This window comes from Phycodurus eques, chromosome 12, assembly GCF_024500275.1.
Source record: "Phycodurus eques isolate BA_2022a chromosome 12, UOR_Pequ_1.1, whole genome shotgun sequence".
NCBI classification, from domain to species: Eukaryota; Metazoa; Chordata; class Actinopteri; order Syngnathiformes; family Syngnathidae; genus Phycodurus; species Phycodurus eques.
This window is the reverse complement of record NC_084536.1, coordinates 1,531,743-1,548,633: the sequence shown is the minus strand read 5'-3', so window position 1 is coordinate 1,548,633 and position 16,891 is coordinate 1,531,743. Positions and strand designations below refer to the sequence as shown.

The following is a 16,891-nucleotide window of genomic DNA, read 5'->3' as shown; positions in this document are numbered from 1 at the left end:
GGAGCTCCAAGCGGAAAGTCAGAGTTTGGCCAGGGTTTGAGAGAAGAGCTGATATCCCTCATTTATCAAGATATTACAACAACGGCATTATTGCGTTTTGTTGTTGTTGAGAGGATCAACGTTCCTTCAAGCATTTAACTCGAACACGTATTCTCACATGGTCCTTTTAGCCCTCGATTTTGCAGTCGTCAACATGAGTAATCTTTTTTAGCATGAGCGGGTGACGGTAGTCGTGATAGCATGTAGCGTCTTCATATTTGGCCTGGCCGCTCAGTAATGTGGCAGAAGTCCAATTTTGTCACCACAGTTTAAGGCAAAAATGTTTATTTGTGACTATTCAAATTAAATAAGCCTATTTTTGCAATTGTGGAACAGTTCAAAACGTTAAACTGTTACTTCAAACATTCCCTATATACAGCAAAAAGTGGTTGAACGACTCCGGAACAGATTCATTCAATTTCCATTGATTTCTTTGGGGAAAATTGCGATCGAATCATCGTCACGTGATCAAGCGCAGGATGTCTGGCATATTTGCGGCGTGTTTTGCGGTACGACTCGCCATTGTCCCGGGGTGCGTTGCTGCAGGGCGGGCAGCTCACACGGGCACAGTGATGCTGACAAGCCGACCATTTCGATATCCCGCTTGACTTTTTGTAGGATTTCCCACTAAATTCTCTGGAGAGCGCGTCGCTGCGGGTGATCCATTTAATGGAGCGGAAGGCTCAGAGGGAAGTCAGCCGTGTTTATCCCTCTGGTTATCCACATCTAAATCCTCCCTCCAAGTGTCGATGGTGCTCTGGAGGGGACGCGCTTCATATTTCACATGCAATATTTCCTCTATTTTTAAATTCCGTCCTCGGCCCATTTGTCCGTTGACGCTCTCAAAGCCGCACGCTCAAGTCGGCAGTCTCTGGCGGCGTGAGGCCGGCCCTTTGCCCCCGCGGCGCTATCCACAGAGGTCCGGCCGCAAGCTGTGTTCAGCTTATCTCAAAAGCGCCGCCGTTTGCATCACGCTGACCGCAAGGCCACCAGCTGCGTACTGCCTCGTCAACACGTCCTTTAAAAGTCATTCATCGCTGCAGCTACGTCATTAGCGCAAATCTAGATATCACCGAAACGTCTGTCACTTGTCTGCTCGGTTGATATTCACTGATTCACGATTGCATCAATATACGACCCAAAAGCGAGTACCGCAAACATGAACATTAGCAGTAAAAAGCGCATAGCCGCTCTAGTAAATTCAATGGGGCACAGAAAAGATGCATGTTAGGGCTGACAATTGCAGATTAACATGAACTCGCGGAAGGATATTATTGTCATATATTATCGACGATACGGCGATAGTAAATGGTAAAATGGTAAATGGACTCTACTTATAGAGCGCTTTACCTACACTATCACTGTGCATTCACCCACTCACACACACACACACATTTATACGCCAATGGGCGGCTGCTGCCACGCAAGGTGCTGCCAGGCCCACATTAACATCAACACATATTTGAAAGTTACAAACTTCTACAAATACTACTTTTCTCTGGCTAGTTATTATTACAGCAACAAAATATAGTCCATTAAAAAGCTTATCTGTTTTCTTTTTTAGCTGGAGGAAGAAAAAGTTTCTCTTCATATGAAAACTCACGTTGCAAGTCTCCATTATATTTTCTCTCAGCGTCCAACAGCAGTAGAATGGAATAAAATAGGTATTTAATTGTCATTGTTGCCCTAAAAGCAAAATATATACAGCAGCTAATCCCATTTCTGACACAAATGTGCCAAGCCGTCCTATTTGACAGCAGGGATGTGCACTGAAAGATTATCAGTGCTTTGTCTTTGTATTTTACAAATTCATCCACCTGATGTTGTGACTCGTCGCGCCGAGTAGCCGAATGTTCAAACAGAATGTAATAAAACGTTAAATGCGCCATGCTCAGCGAACACGGGGAAAATACAGAATATTCCGATCACAATCAAAAGTAAAACATTGTCATAAGGTTGCAACTGCAAAGTCAGAATACCTGATGGTATATCGATCCCGTGAGAAAGAAAACAATGAGTATCAAGTGTCATTTTATGAACAACCTTAAATTTTAGAGGAGTGCTTTTAAGGGACACTAACATTATTCCACGAGCGGCAGCATCTGCAGCAAATAAAGTGCGTTTGCGGATTCACCTGGAGGCAGGCAGGCGCTCGGCCGTGTGGTTTGTTGACGTCCACGGCTACGAGTTGCCATCCGCCGGCAGAATCTTCGTGGAACATCTGCGCCACAAGGACACCCCCCAAATAATAAATCAATCAATGACAGTTGACAAAAATACATACCTTTAAAAGCAAAGAAAAACATTCAAACACGATCGCAAACTCTTTGGCTACATTTTCCCAAAAACGTTCGCCAAAAGAGCCGACGGCATCACAAGCACACGCTCTCACAGGATGAGAGCTGCTCAATAGTTTATGTGAACAACAAAATCAAAGTGAAACCCCTGAAACATTTGTCATGAATATTACACTGTTCAGCTGAATGCACAACCTAACACAACTGGTTGATAGGGTTCAAATGTATTTGCTCAACTCCAGATGGGGAAATGTTTCTATTGAGGGGACGATATCGGTTCATTTAGAACGATCCGAAACGATTCGGTGGCGTGAAATCGATTCAGTCAGTTTTTCAGCAAAACTTCGACCGGTGTGACTGGACTGAAATACATTTGTGCATACTGGCCAGTCCAGGCGAAATTTCCTAGATTCCTCTTATTTCTTGCCAGGGAACAGGGTCAAATTAATTATGGCCATTAAATATACAAATATTTTCCTCATGTACCTGTATTGCTTAGCAATAAAACAAAGGAGAGACCAGCAACGTATTGTTATTTATATTATTTCAGCTCTGGTTTTAATGGTCCGGCCATTTTTTTTTTTTCCTCGAAAAGAGATGTTAAATCGGTGTTTGAATTATGAAGCGGTCTTTGGGAAACAATTTCAAGTCTCCAGTCCTCCAGCACCCGTGGCAGACGGGGCGGCACCACATCTCTGGAATGCCCTCCTTGAGGGCTCCACAGAATGGGGAGATGTTCGAAAAGGGGCTCAAAACATTTCGATTTAAAAATGCTAACTCACTTTTGAAACTCCATTCTTAACACCCAAGCTCCCGAGTGTTTTTTATTACACTATCCAGCAGTTTGCTGTAACTTCGAATGCTTTTAATATTTTTTTTTCTTTGAAATGTAAAGTGCATTACAAATACATTTATTAGTATTATTATGGGGGAGAAGGCCACTATTTGAGGAAGTCAGTGGATACGCAACGTGTGGTCAATACTGTATGACAACGGTGAGCTTTCTTCCGACATATCACTGTACCTGTGTGGTCGCCGTGGATGTGGTGCTACTCCTGGAGCCCCACATCTGCTGAAATTGAACTCGGATTTCAGCAAAGGTTTCGATGATGACGGCAATGAACACGTTCTGTTAAAAGTTAAGCGACATCGTGGAACACCGTGGAAGGTAAATTAAGGTCCATTTCCGAGTGAGAGAAAATGAAGAGGTAGGCAAAGTTCTAACCTTCACGAGCCACGCCAGGAAGAAAATGAGAGTGATAAAATAGAAGTAGGAGCGCCAGCGAGGGAAACTGTCAATTGCTCGGTACATGAGGAACACCCAACCCTCCTGAGAGGCAGCCTCGTACACAGTAAAGATGCTTGTCCCTGGAAGATCAAAGAAGACAAAAATGGTAGTTATGAGGACAAATCCTCAGTTTGGTTTGTTCCGGAAAATTACTTAGGACGTGACTTTACCCAGCTCATTGAAGCCGCTGTAGCCAAGTTCCTGCCTGCTGAGGCCCAGTTCTTCTAGGTCCATACACTTGAAGCCCAGAGGACACTGGTAGCCCTCACCATCGGGGGAGCAGTGGGTGTCCGGGATGGCCAAGCTATTCCAAGTCACATTGCTAAACAAATGAAATCACAGCAATAACAAAAAAAAACTGTAGAGGGTTGGCGGTGACCACAATGTTTCCCGCCCAACGTCTGAAACGTACTCTTGCATACGGGGACAAAAGCACGACCACGTAGTTTTTCTACCTCGTGAGGATGTTTGAAATCGCAGTGAAACACCAACAACTCAGCCTTTTGGTGATCTTCAAGGTCTGTAAAGTGTCCAAATTGCAGGAATATGTCCACAACCTGAGTATCGCGGCAGGTAGCTGCTGTTGTGCTTCGTTCGTGACATTCACTTTAACTCAAATCTAACCCCTCACTTGATGTTCAATAATATTTGACAGGATGTTATCAGCAAACGTTTTCCTACAATTGTTGTCTTTGTGAATATGAGGGTGAATAGTTGGTTTGTTTGTTTGTTTGTACCTCGCCTCTATGCCCAAAGTCACCCGGGTTCGGCGCCAGCTCACCCGGGACCTTAATGGCAATATTCCCTGAGAATCTCTTTTGAAATCGGAACAAAAGGTCGACCAGCTTTTCAGGCAACAGGCGTTATTCTGAGGGAGGCTCGAATGGAAATTAATTCCTTCAAATTGTCTGCCCAGACATTCATCTCAATTATTCATTAAGGGCGAGGGGATCAAAAATGGATTCACATTTTGCACCATCACACGGGGCAACCGAAGTCTTGGCGGTGAAATGAGATAACGCTAATTGAACATGGTGAAGTAACAGCAATGTGTCTTATCAAAGACATTGCCTTTCTTGATGACAAAACAGGGAAGAGATCAATCCCCAAATGTGACATCAAATATGGTTATGCTAATAATGATAATTCAACGAGTCAGATGGGGGCGGGAACAGCACGGTTCCGTGATGAGGACTTAGTCATCACATTTGATGAAACCAGAAAACAGTTGATACAGATTTGCATAATGGGACATGTAAGGACACCTGATATACTCAAAACACAACGCTACGACGTTTTTCTTTTTCCCCATGTTTCCCATTCAAAAGAACTGCAACGCCCCAATTGTTGCACACTTTGCAAGATGATTGTCGGGAGCTACAGGCTAGCTGCCAGAGGCTAATTGCAAAACGCAAGCTGCTAGAGGCTAGCGGCCAATGTGTTTTCACTCATCTACAATTGTTATATTGATTTTGTGTTTTAGTGTTTGTGCTTTTTGCGCAAGTTGATTTACAGCGTCAAATTCTTTCGATACTTGTGTGACAGTTCATTTGCTTCTTTTTATGTGTATGAGAATCAACTCGTTTTTCTTTATGACACTTACATTACATACATTTACAGTATTAACTTATTTTTACACTTGCATGACAGCTAAATAGCAGTATTGACTTCTTTTTAGAGGTGCAACCTTTAATCAATTCATTGACAACTAACTGATTATCAAATTAATCGACCACTATTTTGATAATCAAGTAATCGTTTGGAGACTGTTTAACTTAAAATTGTCTGAAAATTTCAGCCTCTTAACAGTATTAATAACTATATTTATTATAATAATAACAAAGCAGTACAATATAATAATTATATTTAATACAATAATAAAGCCGACTGATTCTTTTTGTGTTTCATCAAAGTAAGACATTTGCAAATATTTTCTTTTACTTTAGAAAGGAATTACCAACATTTTTGCCAATCTTCTGACATCTTACGGCCCAAACCGCTAACTGAATCATAATCCATTTAGTGTTTGGTTTTTTTTTTTTAATAAAGGGATGGACATTTAAAGATTTTTAATCCAATTCATTGAAAAAATATTATTATAGAAATAATCATTAGTTGCAGCCCGACTTTTTTTTTTTGCACTGGCGTGATGGTTGAGTCACAGTGTTAACTTCTTTAATTCAGTGTGCTGTTAACTTCTTATTAATCAGTTGAACATGTAACAAAAATGGAATGAGGAACACCTGTGGCATCACTGAAGTGATTCAAGAGTTTTTAACTGTTTTGGAGCGTCAATAATAAAGTGGTTACTTCTTCACTTGCGTGGCCGTGAATGTACACCTTTCTCCTGGATGACTGTACAGTTAATAAAGATTTTATGACAGTGACTCTGAACAGATTAACTCAATTTCCTTTATTTCCTATGTGGAAAACATTTTTTTGGAAGGAGGTGGACCTGACATTTCTGTTTTTTATGTTTTAAATAAGCCTATAATAATAATAACTGCCCTGCGCAATTCATGACAGGAAGTGAAATAGCAGGTGAAACGTCGACATCCACAAGATCCTCCTTTTGTTAACAAATCCGACAGCCTTTTCATCTCAAATCCGTATCCCCTGGTATATTATTCCCAATTTGTGTGCAAAGCTGTCAAGCTTTGACTTTGGCACAAGGACATGTAGCAGTTCATAGATAAGACGCATCTGTTCTCGCTGACATATTTTAAAGCACACGTTGGATTTGGGTGGAGCGGGGGGTGTGGGGGGGGATCACATCAGACACGCTGTTTTTAGGTCGGCATATTCGGTGTCTGATGTGCGCGAGAGCTGAAGTCTGTCTTGCGCGTGATGGTCAACGGGTCCCGGGGGCGCGTCGGAACAAACGGGGAGTAGCCGGTGAGGATGAACGAGCTTCATCCAAACGGTGTAGGGCGTCCAATTCGTTTGAACGCTTGCTGCCAAAATGGTGAATACGATATAGCACATGTGGAAGATTGCACATCTCTGTGGAGTTGAACATACATCCTCATTATGATCAATGTCATTCTAATCATGCTGCACTTAATTGCGCTTTAATTTCAATTAAACAGTAGTGCAGCATAATGAGGCTCAAAGGGTAACAGGCTGCTGTTCCATGCATATGAGATGATGCTGATCACCACAGCTGCCAAAGAGTGTGTGTTTCTTAAGATGTGCGGCAGGTGAAAACAACAAAGACAACTGAATTGTTGGACGTAGGGATAAACCTCTCAGGAAATATTATACGCCCCTGTGGGGAAGGAAAGCCATTTAATTGCACACGTTACATTACCAAAATATATTCAAAATAGCTAGGTACGGTTTGGAATGTCTCCGATGCAGGACAAATAAAGGTTTATTTTCTTCTGTTCTAATCTCAAAAGATGCACACCTGTAACGAGTATTCTCCTGATTGTGGCTATGTCATTTTAATATCTTCGATTTAAGGATTACGCATCATTTTGAACGATAATGGCCTTAAGTATCTCCCTTAGAGTGCAAACATATTCATACACGATGTCTCTCATGTAGATATTCAGAGAAATCCAAATATTAGAAAGCAGTGCAGTTCTACACCACTGACAAGTAGAGTGAACGAGCTTGTCAATTTATGAAGGCTTTTACGACGGCAGTTGGACTCTGGCATGGTTATTTTTAGTTCCCTTATTTTCTGTGGGGGAAAAAATGTGGCGCTTGGAGCTTTCCCTGTACTACCAAAATAATAAACCCATCTTGGACAATTGATACATCTCCAATACAGAGGGGTTAGGATGCAGTTTTGTTCCAACACGGTGATGTAAGCTGAATCTGTGCCTAAATTGGAACGCTCCTTGCTCTATCATGCACGCAATATTGGAGTCATAATTACAGTAAATATTTGTATGACCAACACCTCCTGGCCATAAATGCAAAGCAAACCAATGAAAAACATGAGGTGAGGTGTTGACTGCGCTCGTCTTCTTGTGCCGACTTGTGACCACGTATTCTTAAGCCACTGCGCAAATGAGTTCACTGCGCGCCGTTTGTAACCTCGAAACCTCGTATGCCTGTACTGTCATAAACCGGAACCCCCTGCGTGCGCCAATCCAAGTGGTCATGCTCGTAAAGACCACCATTTGGAAGTCTTCCATAGGATCTCTCGGATTGGATCGGTTAGATGAGCACCAATGCGTAGTCAACTTTGCAAAGAAATGTGGTGATGGAGGTGAAGTGTTAATTACCCTTTTTGTGTGTCATTGGTAACGCAGTGATGGTTGAAGGTTCCAAACATCTGCACACCCAGAATTCCATAAAGCAAGAGAAAGAACAGCAGGAAGATGGATACACTCCAGATCTGCTCCCCAGAGCGCCTGCCAACAACAACTATTTAGAAAATCACATTTTGGTGGCCTAGTTTTGATGCACAATCAATGTTGGTAAAAATAAAACGCTCAGTTTTATACTTAAGAATGTTAGTGATGCGGGAGCGAGGAAGCTCAAAGCGGAAGTAGATCCTGAAGGCCCGGATCATAATGAGCGCTCTGGGGATTCTCAGCATCCCCCATGGAGACATCTGATCCACCAGCTCCGCTATCTCAAACACCTCAAAAACAGAGAGAGGCGGACGGCCTTAAGTAAAGCTCGACAAGCAAATTCCAGGCGGTAAAAAACTACAAGTACCGGAAGAATAGTAAATGTCGCAATATACCTGCAACACCAGGGACACCCAGATGAAAAAGACCATGAATCCATCAAACATGCACCAGCGATCTTTCACATAAGAGTTATCCCCCTGCGCAGAAAGGAGGAGGAAATGGCAACGGAACAAATCAACAGTTAACACTCCAAAAGAAGAATGTAACACTTTTAATGATGACAAGCAGCCCACGGCTTTCCTTTGTGCCACACGCACGCGTGCACACACGCAGGCACGCACGCAGTATCACCTCTGTCATAAAGATTGTCAGGAATGAAGAGCAAGCCCATACAGCATCAAAACAACATCATCAAGCAACACACAGATGTGTAAGAGTGACAAAAAAGTAATTTGGAGAACCTTTTTATTTCATTTTGAAAAATTGCCGTCTTCGCCCATTCACTCACGATTGGGAAATTTGAACCACAAGCCACAAATCGCGTCACGACAGCCAATCGGCTTTGAGAACGGGCAGCACACCGGCTTCGGGTGCGAGCGCGCAGACGACCCGCTGAAGACGACAAAGTTGGGAGGAGCGTTGAATGTGTGTTTATCAATAATCCCGCGATCAAATTTGCCCGACGGACGTGATGCGAAAGTTCGCATCAAGCCCAGGTTATCACAAATTTAAAGGCAAAGGTTATTTTATTCGTCAGATGGCGCCCCGGTAGCTTAGAACGCATTGACAGCGCAAACTCTTAGGCCATCTGACCCTTCCACTGGAAATGCTTGATGTGTTGCCGTGCATTTAGTACATTGTTGCTTTAAAGCACCACACAATGTCCGCCAAGGGACGTTGAGCTCCATTTACAAAGGGCCACTCCGGCAACACGACAGACTGAAGGGACTGATGGAAAATCCATACCATCCCTGCCGCATTACTTCAACTGTGTTTACGTTTCCTTGACTGATTTATGTTTTTACATTCAGAAAAAAAGCTCACAAACTATTATATAAAAAATAACATGCCCATATCAAAATTCCTTGTGTGTCTTACTTGGCCAATAAAGCCCATTCTGATACCTAACAGCTATGGAGATAAGGACAAGATGAATCTAATAGCCTAAAAATAAGCAGTCTTCACTCAATAGGTTTGTCTTCACCAAATCCTAATACCAATTATTTTTTTGGACTCGCCCACATAACGGGAAAAAACAAACACCAAAAAAACACAACAGGTAGATAGAGTGTAAATCTGTAAATCATGTAAATCTTCAGAATTTCAGCGTTCCGCCCGTGTGGGGAAATGAGAAGCAACCTGTTTTCGACACGATAAGCCGAGGAAAACGACAAAAGCCCCGAGGTATAAACAAAGTGAAATGTCAAGGGGACATTGGATGCGGAAGGAGAAGGAGAAAGACTGCAAAATAACAGGGTGTGTTCAGAAAAATACCATAACAAACCAACAAAAGCATGCAATGACTTGTTTAGTCATACAAAGTGCAGATTTAATACTTTCAAGTGTATCATTGCGATTACATGAAATCAAGTTTGAAAGACAATCATGATTTTTTTTTTTTAGAATAAAAGAAGGATTTGGTTAGGCTTCGATGCTGATTTGAACCGATGGTAAGTCAAACTGTGTCCTCATCTGCCTCCTTGTTTATGCTTAATTGTCCACAATTTTCTGGCTCCCTGAGACCAACAACGTTTATGATGGCATTTTCCTGAACACTGCCATCCAGCCATTTTCTATATCACTCGTTCTCACCAGGATCGTGCGTCAGCTGGAGCTTAACCCAGCTCTTACTAGTTTAAATTAAAATGACTGCGAATGGGTGGCGGCCACTCCAGGGTGTACCCCGCCTCTTGCCCGAAGATAGCTGGGATAGGCTCCAGCACACCCGCAACCCTAGTGCGGATAAGCAGTACAGAAAATGAAATTAAAATGATATAAAACAACAAATAGTAATAATAATATACAATTAAATTAAATCATTTGCTTACTTTACGCAAGTCAAGTGTATTTGTATAGCCCTTAATACCTCAAAGGGTTGGCACAGATTGACGAGAATCGTTTGGAACCGGAATCGCTCAAATTCAAACGATGCCCGACCCCAGCTGCAATGGATGTCGAGTGGGCAACATTTATCACTTACTCTGCCATAGGCTTTACACGATCAGGATTTCTGGGGCCGATCACCGATCAGCGAGTTGAAAAAAACGATCACCGATCCGATCACAACATGGAGCAATGTGTCTATTTAAATGACCTGTTCATGTACTGTATATACTGGTGTACTTACTTTGCTCAACAAATTATATTTACAATCAATAATGTATCTATGTTCCTCTATTTATGCCAGTGAGGCATAGTGACAGACAGAACAAATGAATGGTCTTCTAGTAGATGGCAGGAAGTAAATACGTAATCCACTTTGTGACATTTTTGTTTGTTGGTGTTCCGTGAGATTTTTCAATTGTAAAATATGTTCCTTGGCTCCATAAAGGTTGGAAATCACCGCTCTAGTCACATCGTGTATTCTAATCAGTCAGGTCAAACCAACATTACAACACGACGCAAATAATGGATGCTAACTTATTGTAATTAAATTACTTTATTTTGAATTAAATGACTTCAACTTTAGAGCTTGCTAGGCTACATAACGTTTCGTTGCCTGCTTGCGAGCCGTATCGTGTTAAAAGTACGGGAACATACTTCAAGCAAACCTTAAACCAACGTCCTCTCCTGTCCTGAGCACCGTTGACCACTAACACACGTGATTAAATGTCTTTTGCGGACATCGATCGGATCGGCGAATTATGACATTGGAGCCGATCGGCCGATCAGCATAAAATGCTAATTATCGGCCGATACCGATCAGGCCGATAAAATAGGCGTAAAGTCTAGTCTGCTACCGTACAATGTTCATCAGGATAGCACGATGCTGTACAATGTTCAATAGACATGCTAGCGGCGGCGGCGGCGGCTACCTTGATGATTCCCCTGATGTGCATCTTGGCGATCATCTCGGCCGTGTAGAGGAACATGAGCAGCGTGTCCAGCGTGAAGGTCACATACTGCAGGGGCGGGTAGTGCTCAAATGTCTTGGGGGTGTTCATGCACACCGAGATGACGCTGATGATGGCGCAGGCTCGCAGCAGGGTGTGCACCCACTACACGACGTTGAGAAACGAATTGCGGTTTCTTAGCTTGGTTGAGTTGTACATTAAAAATGGAAATTGACACAGCTAACTAACCCGAAATCAAGTATTTTATACAGTATATTTCCAAAATTTGAAAACGCCGATACGTGACAGGATCGATGTCAGGCATCTTAAAATTGTGAGTAGTTTTGCATTTTAGTCTTACAGTCGTTTATAATACAGTGCTTAACTCCTCTTTACAGTTGAATGACAGTTACGCATGTTAGCTTGTTCACGGAAACAATGCCAATACAGTTAATGAAGATTTCCTGTAGAAGCTTATTTTTTATTTTTATCCCCCCATATTAGAACAACCTGGCAGTCAGCCAGGCCCGCGGAACGGCTTGTGTTCGGCTCCGGACGAGTCAACAAAAGTGCACTCACTGCTTTGTTGATCCAGAAGATGTCGGCGCTGTCTGCTAGAGTCTCATCAGGCCCGAAGTCGGTCATGGGCTGGGTCTCGACCCTGGAGCTTTGTTTCCTCTTCAGCATGCTGGGGCTTGCCGTGCTATACAGAGAGTGGATCTGACAGAGAGAGCGAGCAGATCACACAGTGACCAAAGCGACACCTGGGAGACCACAACTTTCTGGAACCCTGTAGCAAATATTCGGGATGAGGTACTTTATTTTATTCAAGTGGAGCCAGAGAAGTCATTCCATCAACCGATGGAGCTACCTCCTGTAGTTGTTTTCATCAGGGGGCCTGGTGTTTATTAGAGCAGACGCCACTACTTGAGGAAATGCGGGAATTCTTGTTGTTTTATGTTAAGAAAAAAATAGTCGGACTTGAACTGCCAGAACAGAGTTGTCATTCGAAACCTGATGCATGATACTATCATGTTACACGACAAAGCACACATGGGACACATGACAAGTGTATTCACACCGGAGCATGTCCATCAACTTACCATGTGACGAGATCACGCGTCATCATCGTCATCACCATGCAACACCAGTATAAATAAGCAAGTGTGCACTTGGGGCCACAGTCTCCCGTTGCGTACGTCAGAAAAGGCGCACTTTTCTGGCTGCGCGCATTCTCCTGTCCACTCAAAACTGTCACTCATGCCAGGCACACACTGTGGGTGCGTCAACCAGAAAATGTGGGCGTTCCCTGCGCACATTCTCCCGTGGACTGAAGCGCTTTTCCTTTTCCTCTTCCGCACTCCCGAGGCTGTAGTAAGTGCAACACGAACACATATTGCACGTTTTAATTCAGTTACCTGCCCGTTGACGGTGCGGGACACAGCTGGACCATAAAGCTCGTTTATGCTCATCGCTGCCCACGAATTGCACAACAGCCGCAATGTGTCCCTGCCACGTTACGCCGACGACCGAACATCAACATATCGTATTCGTTGGAGAGAAATACCGATTCGAGAAATGTACCAAAGCGACAAAGAAAAACTGTAATTTACTTTTATTGGATTTATTTCATACAGATAAAAAAAAAAAAAAAACACATGCACTCCTTCAAAGTGTAGTGTGTTAGACGGAGCTGTGCGCACGTCCCACGACGACCCATCTGCTACGGAAGGTCTTTTGATATTTTAAGTGTGCTATATTTTCCAACTGGATTTCTATGCCAATCAAAAGTTTCAAGAAAACTTCATGGTCCATGATTTACAGCCACCCTCAGAATTCAATGAGTCACGCATCTTTGGTGGTTGTGCACATATTTTCGGTTTAGGCACGGAGGTTGTGTCAGAAATCTGGATGGGAGAACGTGCGTTAGCTGAAAGGTGCGGAAGTCAGGCGCAAAAATAAAAAAAAAAAAAAAAGGGGAGAATAAGGCCCTAATTGCATCTTTTAAATTCAGCGTGTATGTGTGTACGGTGGATACAAAAAGTTGTGTTGACTTTTTAAATCCACTGCGCAAAGTGAAAGAAAGGTGTGTACAGGCTGTGTGAACATATGAACAGAAGAAGAAACGACACTCTGAATGGAGACAAAGCGCACATACCAAAGGGAAAAGTAAAGCTGAAATTGCTCCAGCACTGCACATAACATGCGATCAGGCATACCCTGCAAATAACACACAACAGTTAGTCAACATCATGGCTTATATGGCGTACATTTACACTATACGCACATCTACAGTACGCTCAGAGAGACAGGAATGCCCACCACATCTGACATCAAGGCATATATGCGACAGGCTCGGTAAACGGGTGAGCGAGTGTGGAGGAGGCAGACGGGGTGGACGAGAAGGCAAAGTGGGCGGGACTCACTGTGAGGCTCCTCATTGGTGCGTTCATCCCCAGGGCACAGAGAGGGGGAGGGACCAACCAGAGAGAGAGGAGATGCAAAAAGCAAGAGCGTCCTCAGGGCCTGGAGGTGCCCGTGGCAGCACAGCAGTCCGTGGTGGACAAAAGACAACATGTATCAAACACTTTGCAATGACATTAGATCACCATGTGATGCCTTCAAACTGGTACCATTTGGAGTTCAAGCCAAAGTCAATTCGAGTCATTTACAAAAAAAAATGATGACGGTAACACCTCCCACAAGTGTTTCTCTTTTAGTGTGGTTACAAAGGTGCAATTAGTGGCGAGGGAAAAAAAACGTGTGACAAAAAACACATTGTTACAACGGTAAGACACGCACACGCACATAGAAAATGGTCTGCCTGCTCAGTAAAATAAAAATTCAATAAACTACACATTTATTTGAACAAAGGAGATACTAAAACTTCACAACAGTTTCTGATAGGCTATGATAGGCAATTCGTTTAATTTTCTTATTGTTGCAATTATGCAGTAATATGCTTCTCTTTATACTAAACTTATACTATACACGGTACACAACGGTTAGGAAGACAAGGAAGAAACTAAAGATGCTTCCCAAATGTGAAGGACCGAAAAGTTGACAGATTAGGAAAACCGCCACAATTTAAGAAAAAAAGAAATTCCTCAAAAGTCACACAAATCTTAGAGAATCTTAGTAACGATGCGAATCTTAAATCAGTGAGCATTTAAAGGATTAACCGCAACAGGTGCGTGTTGCTTTTTCGTTAGCATATCTGTCCTGGCTGCTCTGTGCGCGAGGACAATTTATCAAGTTTAGCACCGAGTGTCCCCAACAGGCAAAACCAAATCTCAGCAAGATGACAGCAAAGTCAAGCCTTCCCCTTGTTTGTCTTCCCATTTAAATTGCACTCGCATTTAGAAACAATTAGAGCGTGTGATTATTGCACTTAACTTATAGAGATGTGAGAAAGAGTGACAAGAAAATCACAGGGCCTGGCTGCTATTATGTGGGCGGACCAGTGCTGAGAAGTGCAATTAACTTTCCATTTGGGGAGAGAGGACATGTTCCTCGCAGGCAGGATGCAATCACATGAATTGTAAGTCTTGATGTGAGTGGAGGATTCTTTTTCTCCGCTTTTGCACGTGTTCACAGCAACAAATAGGTGAGCGTACTCGTCAGGAACACAAATCTTGGACTGTCCGCCGAAGTTGACATGAAAACTGCGCTTCATGTATTGTGTTCCTTCCCAACACGTGAGGGAATGCGCCTCGAAAGTACCGCAAGACGTCAGCATATTGCACGAGGTGAAAGTGGTACACTCTGCCCTGGCTGCTCAGTATCATGAGAACGATTTTATTTAATAAGGGGAAAAAAACCCTCTGCGAAAAAAGTAGTTCCCTCTCCTTGTTAAATCATTAGGTTAACTGTGCTGAGTTTCATCTCATTGGCCACACCCGGACCCGTTTAGCGCCAGATTTGGTGAATCGAGAAATCGTTGGCTACAAGCGCCACCGTACAATTAGGGAACAAATAAGAAACAACGTTATTCAAATCTATCGGTGCGGAAAAGGTTACAAAGTCATGGCCGAGGTGTTCGGACTCCAGCGAACCACCGTCAGAGCCGCTATCCACAATTGGGGAAAAAAAACTTGAAACGGTGGTTAACCTCGTGACGGTCTGGCAACGCCGATGCGTCGAGCTCAGAGCGCCAAACCCCGTGCCGGTTCACGTACCGCTTTGAGGAAAAAAAGTCACGTGACAGATACCGCCGCCGTATCGCTCATACCCGTCACTGCACGCCGCCTCGCCAAACCGTGTTTACAAGGACGCGCCACTGCCAAAAGAATCGCGGACCTTTTGAAGCGCAATTCCTCCCTTCAAGTCATTGTGACGTGGAGCCCAAAAGAAAAAGAAAGCTTTCCGCCGTGCGGGACCATTTCGGTCTTATATTTTCATTTCCTTGTTTCAGCCTCTCAGTTTCCGCTTGAGCTATCGGAATTCAAATCCATTTCAAAGTGACTATAGTCTAAATGATACATTGACTTTTCTGAAGGTGAAAAGTTCCATTTGTTCGACCGAAGTGTCCGGAAAGCTCCTCCTCAGCACGGAGCCATCGAGGCCATGGTAAAGAAGTCACCAATCCGCCGAGAATCAACACAGGTGTGCCGACATTTTTCAACTTTTTTTTTTTTAAATGTGGCTATTTCATCTTTGAATTTCAGGAAATTTCTGTCGTTCCAGATAGTTCGGAATTTTATTGCTAGCCGTCATGTGCTTTGACAAGCAGACAGGTTTGTACAGCAAATGTTGAGATAAGTAGTTTTGTATATTTATCAATTGAATGGCGAAATATATGGAAGCCTCTTTCGGTTGTCTTTAGCTTTTTTTTAGTCACACAAGCCCCATCAGTGCCGAGAGAGTGTAACATATGACATTGCCTGCGCAGTTAATATCGTGTTTGTTTGGGGGGTTTATGGTGACAGACACATTTGTTTGTGCCGTATTTTTCATTTAAATTAGTTTTCAAAAGGCTCCAATGTACAGAAGAAAACATAGTGTGTAAACACATACAGTATATAAACATACTTGTAGTGCGACTAGTCCGATAAGAAAATGGCAGAACGGTGTCATTTTGTTCAAACCAAAATAGTAAGATTGAGTTATGACCTTAAAATCATATCAGCATACACGTTAGCATAACTAGCAAACACTGCACTGCGAGCTTCATCCAGGCAGGGCAGCGGCATAGTCGTCGCAACAGCCGCAAAGATGCACACGACACGATCAGGAAAAGCGCGTCCACATCGCGTCCATCTGGATCGCTAGATCAAGGTTACTATGGAAACGCCGCGTCACCTTGAAAACAAGCCGAGCGCCACACGGATGTCGATTTCGGGGCGGCTGCAAGTGCTCGGCAAAGCCGTCCGAACATGTGGAACCGGCCGCGGCCGAACAAAACGCGCCGAGGCCCGCGAGGCACATCGCTCACATGCTCCACTTCCGGTGCACTGCGAGCTAGCAAGAGCGCCGCCGCGCACTTCTCGCCAACGCCACATTTTCCAAGCACACATTTGAACTCACGGCGGCGGCTTCGTGCCCTCATCGAGCGCGTCGCATCTCCTCCGTCGCGTCAGCTGTTTTCCTCCTGTGTGCGTGCGCGCGCGTCCGTGCGAGCGA

The 16,891-nt window shown here is 43.5% G+C and overlaps 1 protein-coding gene across 17 annotated transcripts in view; it reads right to left on the bottom strand.

Moving 5' to 3' along the window:
- The window catches only part of nalcn (sodium leak channel, non-selective), a 53,338-nt gene extending 36,447 nt beyond the window's left edge, over positions 1–16,891 (bottom strand). For 6 of the 17 annotated variants that reach the window (XM_061691948.1, XM_061691949.1, XM_061691950.1 and 3 more), the window contains exons 1-12: positions 16,571–16,718; positions 13,696–13,795; positions 13,428–13,489; positions 11,849–11,989; positions 11,252–11,434; positions 8,330–8,413; positions 8,085–8,224; positions 7,863–7,991; positions 3,795–3,946; positions 3,562–3,704; positions 3,361–3,465; positions 2,174–2,260 (exon numbers count right to left, since the gene is read on the bottom strand). In XM_061691948.1, coding sequence (XP_061547932.1) covers positions 2,174–2,260; positions 3,361–3,465; positions 3,562–3,704; positions 3,795–3,946; positions 7,863–7,991; positions 8,085–8,224; positions 8,330–8,413; positions 11,252–11,434; positions 11,849–11,989; positions 13,428–13,469 — 1,206 coding nt within the window. In that variant the 5' untranslated portion in view covers positions 13,470–13,489; positions 13,696–13,795; positions 16,571–16,718. The other 11 variants (XM_061691938.1, XM_061691945.1, XM_061691946.1 and 8 more) reach the window with 8 other exon arrangements.